This window comes from Heterodontus francisci, chromosome 15 (assembly GCF_036365525.1).
Source record: "Heterodontus francisci isolate sHetFra1 chromosome 15, sHetFra1.hap1, whole genome shotgun sequence".
Classification (NCBI taxonomy): Eukaryota; Metazoa; Chordata; class Chondrichthyes; order Heterodontiformes; family Heterodontidae; genus Heterodontus; species Heterodontus francisci.
The window spans coordinates 77,806,880-77,817,205 of record NC_090385.1 but is presented as its reverse complement, the minus strand read 5'-3'; the positions used below and the strand labels follow the sequence as shown (position 1 = coordinate 77,817,205).

The 10,326-nt window shown below is 44.7% G+C and overlaps 1 protein-coding gene across 1 annotated transcript; it reads left to right on the top strand.

Moving 5' to 3' along the window:
- The first annotated feature begins 9,005 nt into the window (after positions 1-9,005).
- On the top strand, positions 9,006-9,884 carry LOC137377431 (putative nuclease HARBI1). The gene has a single exon (XM_068047009.1). It carries the CDS (start codon positions 9,006-9,008, stop codon positions 9,882-9,884), a length of 879 nt encoding a protein of 292 aa, XP_067903110.1.
- The last annotated feature ends 442 nt before the right edge of the window (positions 9,885-10,326 follow it).

Here is a 10,326-nt window from a genome sequence, read left to right as displayed (position 1 = left end):
TAGGTGATAGTTGGAATCAAATAGTTTATTCTCACAAAGCCAAGGCTCCACAGGCAGTTCTCCCAGGAACACTGAGGGCAATTCTCCCTGCATACACTATCACATACAGCCAAGCAAGCTGGAGACACGCATTCTCAGTAATTGGACTGCTGGTTGGTAGGCCACCCACTATACCTTGTGCTAGGCTTCAATATCTCCTGTTGCTGCTACATGCTCCTCAGAGATTAGACTATCAAGAACATAAGCTTCTGTTACAGCTTATTAGAATTTCTTATTTCCCTAGTTGGCTTTGCCTGAGGCCACAAACCCTCGCTCTCTCTGAAATGTTGATAAGCCAAGCATTACTGAGGGCAGCCACCTCATTTTCTATGTGACGTTGTCCAATACCTGAATAGCATTTGAGATCAGTTCTGCTGTAGCCAATCACTCTGGAGCTGAGGTGGCTGGAGGGAGAACTCCACTTTCACTGCTTGCTGGGAGGAACAATACGAATTAATAAATACACATCAAATAAACATTTCACTACTGAACACTAATTGCAAAGGTAGATGGTTGCATATCTTCACTCATTTAGATCATTAATACAAGAACACCATTAACTTATAAAACAAACAAGTGGCACGAACAAAGAATTCGCCCTTGGAGACACTGTAGTACTGGACTTTTGCAGATCTTTGATACTGTTGTCAGATGTTTCCTGCAAGAAGGCTGATGCAGCAAACTAACTCTGCATTCATTCCTGGGACCACCCAGTGTATACCATGACCATGTGATTTCCAGGACTATGTTGAACATTTGGTGCACCTAATGGAAGGCTGATGATTAAACACCATGGGGGGAATTTTATGCTCTCCCCCCCATCGGGTTTGGAGGCAGGGAGAGCACAAAATCAGGTGGGATGGTGGCAGGGATGGGGGCGGGGGGGGGGGGGGGGAAGGATTCCTGCCACCATTCCGCCTCCGCCAAAATTTAGTCCGGGACGGGAAGGCCTGTGAATGGCCTTGCCACCCCACTGCTAAATGAATCCCTTAACTGGGAAATAACCCTCAGTTAAGGGCTTCTTCCTGCCACAATCTCAATTAGCCGTGAAGCGGGTGGCCCTGTCTGTACGGGAAGCACAGCATGGAAGACTGTACAGACTGCTTCCTGGCAAGGGTGCAGGGGGTGGGGTCCCTCATAAAAAGGCACTTAGTGCCTGAACAAGGGACCCAGAATCAGGAGGGGTGGGGGTCTGCTGAGGGCCAACCCCTGCCCTTGCTGCCTCCCACCCTGACCTACCTGAGGCCTGCTTCCAGAAACGCTCCTCAGCCTCCAGTATGTGCATCTGCAGCATCAGCCACTGCCTCCATGGTGGCATTGCAGCTGCCGGACTCTGATTGGCTGGCAGATTTGCAAGGGCGGGACTTAGGGGGCTGGGGTCCTTGATCCCGTGGAAGGGACATTGCCGTCCACTTTAGTGCCTGATTGGCACTTAATTCAGCAGGCCTTCCATAGAAGAGGCGATGTGGGGTTCGGGGATCTCAGTGTCAGTTCCTCCGCCACCACAATAAAATTCCCCTTCAAGTTTCTTTTTATTCATTCTTGGAATATGGGCATTGCGAGCAAGGCCAGCATTTATTGTCCATCCCTAGATGCCCTTGAGAAGGTGGTGGTGCGGCTGCCTTCTTGATCAGCTGTGCTCCATGCAGTGAAGGAACTTTAACAGTGCTGTAAGGTGGAATTCATCCCTCTTCCTGACAGTCTGAGGCTGTACCAATCTGTTCGTGACCTCGGCATCCCCATTGACCCTGAACTGAGCTTCTGACTCTATGTCCTCTACATCACCAACATTGCCGATTTCAACCTCCATTAAATTGCCTGTCTCTGCCCCTGCCTCAGCCTAACTACTGCTGAAATCCTCCTTTATTACCTATGGACTTGACTATTTTAATGCTCTCATCTTCCACCCTGCATAAACTTTATCTCACCAGATCATCTGTTGCCTGTATCTTGACTCACATTAAATCCCGTTCACTCATCACCCCTGTGCTCGCTGATCTCGTAGAGTCATAGAGTCATTTATGGCACAGAAGGAGGCCATTCGGCCCATCGAATGATCTACATTGGTTCCTAGTCGAGCAATGCCTCAAATTTAAAATTCTCATCCTTGTGTTCAAATCCCTCCATGACCTCACCCCTCTGTATCTCTCTGACCTTCTCCAGCCCTACAACCCTCCAAAATCTCTGCACTCCTCCAATTCTGGCCTCTTGTGCATCTCCAATTTCCTTCACCCCCTCATTGGTGGCCATGTCTTCAGCTGTATAAGCCCTAAGCTCTGGAATTCCCTCACTAAACCTTTCTATCTGCCTAGTTCTCTAGCTCTTACACAGGCAATGACTCAATGTCATCACTATTGACAAAACCCATCTGACTAATTGAATCAGGGAGCATTCCCATTGTCTCTCTCTGCAACTGTCTTTCAGAATGAAAATATGCAGCCATGTTTTCAGCCATTCAGCTCTGTGGTCTTTTTAAGCAAGTTATGTTCAATGTCCAATAAAAGTTCAAATAGTGTTTCAAATGACAAAATTGATATGTTTCCATTTGGCAAGTGTGGTTTCCGTCACATGGTGGTGCATGTGAATCAGGGTGACCATCACATATAGGTTATAGATCTCTAAGCATTGTTTTTTGTACCCAAATACTTAGGTAACGGCATCTTCAGATTCTCATTATGCTGCACAATTTCCCTGGGTGAAATGACAAACTGAAATCCTGCTCCCAAATCTTTCCTGGGTAGCCAATGGAAAATGAGCAAAAGTGGTCCCTGGCTGCCATGATGCTCTAGTATTTATGGGTCACATAGCTAATATTTAGCCTTGGGGCCATGTTTAAAGTTTAAATTAATCCCCCATTTTATGTATCTGAAATTGCTGCTATCAACAGACTACTGATGTTTTGACTTCTGGAGTTATCCATCAATAAAACACCAGCTCTAAGAATTATCATTTCCAAATCTCCAGGCCCTCAATATTGTGCCTACCAGCACTGCCAGAGATTTCCTCCCAAGCAGGGAAATTAGTTGACCACCTCTTGACTATCATGCCATATCTATGTAATGTTGGGGAGAAAGAGTGCCCAGTAGTGCATCAGTCTGAGACCTTAAGTAAATTATTGTTCAGCCATTCAAGGGGCTCTGTTCCCTTTAAATGTGCCTTCTTTCCCTTTGCTGCCACTACATTTCCCTGGCCAGTAGTGGCAGACACCCTTTGAGTGACACCCACCAGGAGCCTTCCCTACATAGCTAAAATGGGTCAAGTTGAGGGCAGAGTGGAAATCCCACCTAACCATCCACCGGTGGCAAACCCACACAGCAGAAAATTCAGTCCCAGCATTCAAGCTACCAACCTGCCCACAGCCATATACCTTATCCTCATTATAACCACTGTCCCCAACCCCCATTCCAATTTACCTTTCTATTGACAATAGAAAGGAAAACTGGGAAACAGGATGGGGTGTAAACGAGCAGTCAGTCAGGAAAAGGTGGAAACCTCACTCATGATGAATGGCCCTTTATATTCCTTCCTGTCTTGAGCAGTGCACTATCCTGCTTCTACAAGGCACCTTCCCACCAGGACAAGATTGAGAGCAAAATCTTGCACTGCAAGGAATTGCAGACTGAGGTTTGCAGTACAATATGATCTAGGCTTTATTTTTGTTTTACAATTACAACTCAAGAGTGTGGCAAGTCAACAATTAAAGTATAGCAATAAATGACTGACATAGGTGTTTACAAAGAACCACAAGTTGGACCATCCAACCAATAACTACATGCAAACAACAGACAACCCTAAGAATCCAGATGCAAAACATTATAAAAGCTAAGTGTAGCATGACAACATAAATGACTGCAGCTGACAGTATGACGTATTGTACCATAGAGAAACAAGAACTAAAAGGCATCCCTCACATTGAATTAAACACAATACTTGCCAGCCTTTCCTTTTAAATCAGAAAGAAGAATGCCTTTAAATATGAGCTCTGGGCACCTCAGAGAAATACTTACAAGAGTTGACAAACATTTATAACAAACAAACTGCCCTTATAACATGGCAACTCTGTGAATTTGGCAAAGCCAGAAACTATATGGCAGGCAGATAAAATGAAACAAAATAGGGGAAGGAATGAAATAGAAAGTTGGCAATGATTTCTCCAAGGTTTTAATTCAGCAGCTTTGTAGCAGAAATCAGCATGGGCCTTCCTTTAGACAAAAAAAACTCAATAAATGAGGAATCGCACTGCTTGACTTTGAAAGGGGGTGAAAATGGAATACTGTTAATTCACTGATGACAAGATTTACCTTGGAAAATAATGACAAGGGGACAGTGTACTAGGAGACTTTTAACAAGAGGTAATAATAGGGAATGGTGTGACGCCAAAGAAAATAAATTACAGGCACACAGAACAAATGTTCCGGGCAACATATTACCAACAATATTGAGACAATAGGCCACTAACAAGTGCAAACAAATCGTGTTCTATCCAGGCAATTACATGCAAAGGAATAAAACCTGACCCTTGGGAACAAACAAGATAGGATCATCACTAAGTGACAACACAAACAATCCAGAAATCATTAAAGACTTCATAAATCACTCAACAAGAGAAAACATCATCTAAATGCTTCACGACAACAATACTCATCCCACACAAATATAAATATCAGAACAGTGTGAACAGCTGTAGTGTGAGGAACAGCCATAGACAGCAGACGTTTGCGCCTTCACTTTGGGGAGCCAGTTTACAATCACATTCAATGAAAATAACATGGCAACGTATCAATGGAACATATAAGCTGTCAGTCTGGTTATGACTTGCTGTTTAAAAATGGTAGAACTACAAATAAACCCCCACATCTCTAAATCTAGATCTATGACAACAACAAAGTAAGAGCTTATTTTCTAGCTCTCAACTCCAGCAGATAATAAGCAGCATCCAACCATCCGTACAAAATCCAAACAGAAACATAGCAAGGAAAAAATATGAAACTCCTTCCATATATATATATATTCAGTCACAAAATGTTTCTTTCTGTTGCGAAAATGATAAAATACAATATAAATAACACAAGATCCCTGAAGATGAGCCTGACATATGGTAAACGGAGGCAGGGACGTGTGCTGTTTGTTTGTTTCTCGCACTCCAGCTGTTCACACTGTCCTGATATTTATATTTGTTTTGGGATGAATATTGTTGTCATCAAGTATTTAGATGATATGCTTTTTGACGAACAGTATGTAAATCTTCAATGATTTTTGGATTTAGCATCATTTGAATTTAAGGTCACCTGAAATAGCAGAATCATTCCCAGGCTGATGCTCCACTGAAACCACCAGGCCCAATGTTCTTCCTTGACAAGAATATCACCAGCCTCCATTTTATTAACCATTTATCTCTGGCCTGGCCTGATCAAATGACTCTCTTAACTACTTGATGACAAAATCCATTTATAAGTTAGTGGAGGTCCTCAGCATCACAGATGCCAGTCTTCAGCCAACCCGATTCACTCCACGTGATATCAAGAAACGGCTGAAGGCATTGGATACTGCAAAGGCTATCAGCCCTGACAACATTTCGGCAATAGTACTGCAGACTTGTGCTCCAGAACTAGCTGCACCCCTAGCCAAGCTGTTCCAGTATAGCTACGACACTGGCATCTACTTGGCAATGTGGAAAATTGCCCGTATATGTCCTGTACACAAAAAGCAGGACAAATTCAAACCAGCCTATTACCGCTGGATAAGTCTCATAGAGTTATAGAGTACAGAAACGGGCCCTTCAGCCCATCGTGTCCGTGCCGGCCATCAAGCACCTATCTATTCTAATCCCATTTTCCAGCACTTGGCCCATAACCTTGTATACTATGGTGTTTCAAGTGCTCATCTAAATACATCTTAAATGTTGTGAGGGTTCTTGCCTCTACCACTCCTTCAGGTAGTGTGTTCCAGATTCCAACCACCCTCTGGATGAAAAAACATTTCCTCAAATCCCTTCTAAACCTCCTGCACCTTACCTTAAATCTATGCCTCCTGGTTATTGATACCTCCACTAAGGGAAAAAGTTTCTTCCTATCTACCCTATCTATGCCCCTCATAATTTTGTAGACCTCTATCAGGTCTCCCCTCAGCCTTCTCTGCTGTAAGGAAAACAACCCTAGCTGCTGCCTTCAGTGATCTATGGACAAGTACACCAAGTTCCCTCTGACCTTCTGTACTTCCTAGGGTCCTACCATCCATTGTATATTCCCTTGCCTTCTTAGTCCTCCCAAAATGCATCACCTCACACTTCTCAGGATTAAATTCCATTTGCCACTGCTCTGCCCATCTTACCAGCCTATCTATATTGTCCTGTAATCTGAGGCTTTCCTCCTCATTATTTACGACACCACCAATTTTCGTGTCATCTTCGAACTTACTGATCACACCTCCTATATTCATGACTAAATCATTAATGTACACTACAAACAGCAAGGGTCCCAGCACCGATCCCTACGGTACGCCACTGGTCACAGGCTTTCAATTGCAAAAACAACCCTCGACCATCACCCTCTGCCTTCTGCCACTAAGCCAATTTTGGATCCAATTTGCCAAATTGCCCTGGACCCCATGGGCTCTTACCTTCTAACCAATCTCCCATGCGGGACGTTGCCAAAAGCCTTACTGAAGTCCATGTAGACTCCATCAACTCCTTTATCCTCATCTAAACAGCTAGTCAACTCCTCGAAAAATTCAATCAAATTTGTTAGACATGATCTCCCCCTAACAAAGCCATGCTGACTATCCTTGATTAATCCCTGCCTCTCCAAGTGGAGATTAATCCTGTCCCTCAGAGTTTTTTCCAGTAGTTTCCCAACCACTGATGTTAGACTCACCGGCCTGTAATTACCTGGTTTATCCCTACTACCCTTCTTGAATAATGGTACCACATTCACTGTCCTCCAATCCTCTGGCACCTCTCCTTTGGCCAAAGAGGATTTGAAAATTTATATCAGAGCCCCTGCTATTTCCTCCCTTGCCTCACATAGCAGCCTGGGATACATCTCATCCGGGCCTGGGGATTTATCCACTTTTAAGGTCGCTAAAACCACTAATACCTCCTTTCTTTCAATGCTAATTTGTTCAATTATATCACAATCCCGCTCCCTGATCTCTACACCTACATCATCCTTCTCCATAGTGAACACAGATGAAAAGTAATCATTTAAGCCTCACCTATGTCCTCCGGCTCCACACACATATTGCCACTTTGGTCCCTAATGGTCTTCAGTACTACAGCCGGGATGTTGTCGGGGCCCATAGTCTTTGCTGTATCCAGTACATTCATCTTTTCTTGATATCATGTGGGGTGAAATTTTATGGGCCCTGTAAGAATGGCTTTGGTGGCATGTGGAGTGATTTAATCAGGCATGAGTTGTTTTGTCAGATTTTTGATAGCTAGATTTTTCAGCGAAATTAAGTCAGCGGCATGTTTGCAGTGATCCAGGGTTCCCTTCGCACGCTGGCGGATTGCAGCTTTGCATTCATTACCATACCATGAATACTCATTACCCTACACTTAGTTCCAATTAAATCCTACCTGTCAGATTAAGGTAATGGCGAGCCCTATTCCCTTGCTCCTTGGTTCATGTTCATTTGAATGTGGCATGCAGCAGTCGGCTTTGTGCAGTTGTGTCTGAGGTCAGTGTTTTTCTTTCTTGACCTCATCGGAAAAAGAAATGCGAAGATTGGATTGGATGTTTGGCTCCAGGCTTGGCACCAGCAAGAGTGATTCTTCTCAGGGGATGGCAGTGAAGGTATGGGGGGTCTACAGGGAGGAGGAGGGGAGGGAGTCAGAGAGGTGCGGCGATCGGATGCATGGAGTAGCAGGAGAGGGAGGAGTGGACCGTCCAAGGTGTGTAGTGATTGCTATTGCTGCTGAAGCTGGTTGTCAGCGTCTGCAGGGCTGGTGGGTTGATTTGAGCATTACAGTAAACAGATGGTCAGGAAGGGCCTAAAGGGAGGGATGAGTGCTGTCAATGTCGGGAACCTGGGGGGCAAATTCAGGGTACTGGCTGACAGAGGGAATGGTCACAGTCAACGGGGGCAAATGGATTTTGTAGGGGGGGGAAGATCGAGACTTAAGGTTGAGTATTCTACAACATCATAGGGAGGGCAATGGGACTCGACAATAACATCGAGGTGGATTTGAGAAGGATCAAGGATCAGAGTCCACATGTCGATGTTAACGGGAGTTGGAATGGGGGGGAGGGTTGGCATGAATAAATTGATTGTGACATGGTGCATGGTAACAGAGGGAAGGATTAAAGTTACATTGGGTGGGTCAAGGGTGATGGGTGCAGGCTGGAAGATGGCAGGAGGAAGTTGAAAGGTGAGGAGGATTGCCTTAAATTATACACGCACTCATTTCTCGAATGATAATGCAAATCACATGGCCATAACTGATTGCAAGGCTAGTAGGAGGAGACAAAATAATGGTGGGTGAGTACTCAACCTGGCTGCCATTTTAAGGCACATAAAAGCGATCTGATCATTGCCTCAATGTTTCAGCTGACTGGCAACAGTAGGCTGAATTGCAACGCTCTGCTCTTTTCATTATTTGCAAAGCTGTAGCGACATGGGTTTCATATACCCAATTTGTTGACTACCACAGGAAGAAGAGCAGAGGGAGAGACTGAGGAGGGCTTTTTTCTATCAACGCATGATGCCCGAGCACCAGCAACAGGCAGAACAAGAAGGTGAGGATGCTCAGAATTACAACATCCAGGAAAGGCATTAGTGAAGATGGGCGCTGGCACATCATTGCATCCTCAGGACAAGGACAAATTATCTTCAAATGTCATAGAGGCAATGCCAAAGATGCCTAAGGATATCACATGAAATCATCACAGAAATTTGCAGGATCTGGCAGCATGACCTGCAACTGCTTGGGTTTGGTGGGAATCCCATGCCAGTTGCCGTGAAAGTGAATGCTGCACTCAACCTTTTTGGCTGGCAGAGCATTCCAGGGGTCAACGGGCGACATATGTGACATATCACAGTCTGTGGCTCATAGATGTATCAAAGAGGTGACCAATGCCCTATTTCGTCATGCTGATGAGCTCATCGACTTAGCTGTAGACGAGGACAACCAGGATGCAAGGTCTGCGGACTTCAGTGTCATCACTGGGTTCCATAGAGTGCAAGAGGTGATTGACTGCTCTCATGTGGCCATTAGAGCTCCCTGGGACCAGCCTGCTGTCTTTGTGAATCGAAAATGCTTCCACTCTTTGAACGTACAACTAGTTTGCGACCACAGGAGTAAAATGATGCAAGTTTGCACACATTTCTCAGGGAGCTGTCACAACTCATACATTTTGAGGAAATCTCTGCTGCCAGGAGTTTTTGGTGCACAAATCGAAGTAGACTGCTGGATCCTCGGTGACAAGGGTTACCCCCTTTGTACGTGGCTGATGACACCAGTGCGGCATCCTCAATGTGCAGCTGAAGAGAGATACAATGCTGCTCATGCATCCACCAGAGCCATCATCAAAAACATCATTGGCAGGCTGAAAATGTGTTTACACTGCCTTGACCAGTCTGGAAAGGCTCTCCAGTACACACCAGAGAGGGTCTCACGAACAATCATTGTCTGCCATGCATTACACAACCTGGCAATTAGACTTGGCAGTTTTCTGCAGGTGGCGGAACAGGAGGAACACCAATCCTCCTCAGATGAGGATGACTATGAAGAGGGCGAAGGGGAGGACAACAATGCAAATGATGCCATTATAGATATAAGGGCCATGGAGAGACAAGCAAGGGACATCAGGGAAAACCTCATATTTTCACATTTCAGCCAACAATAAGCCACTTCAAAAAGGAACATTGGGAGGAGAAAATAAACATTCTTCAAATATGTTCACATACACCTGAGGTCTTAATCATTGCTGGAATCAAAAACATGGGCTCTTCTGACAACAGCACATTAACCTGCAGTGGAGATGTGCCAAATGGCCTGTATGCTATCCACTTCATTAAAAGCGACCTGCGTCTCCATTGAAAATATTGTATGGCACCTGCACACATAGGAAGCTACAACATTGCAGCACTTTGATGTGACCGGCAGATCAAATCTTCACTGGGCTACGATTGCACCGAGAACACAACAATGCAAGGAAAGTAAGGGTGTGACCGCAGAACCACAAAAGAAAGGCATGTTTTACAATTGAAAAAGCATGCAAATGTGATACAGCCATCATTGAGGACTAAAGGCTAACATCAAAATGAAAAATGGACACTGAACACTTC

What these genes read in the sequence shown, in the direction of transcription:
- LOC137377431 (XM_068047009.1), top strand. Translation starts at nt 9,006, where the DNA reads ATGCTGCACTCAACCTTTTTGGCTGGCAGAGCATTCCAGGGGTCAACG.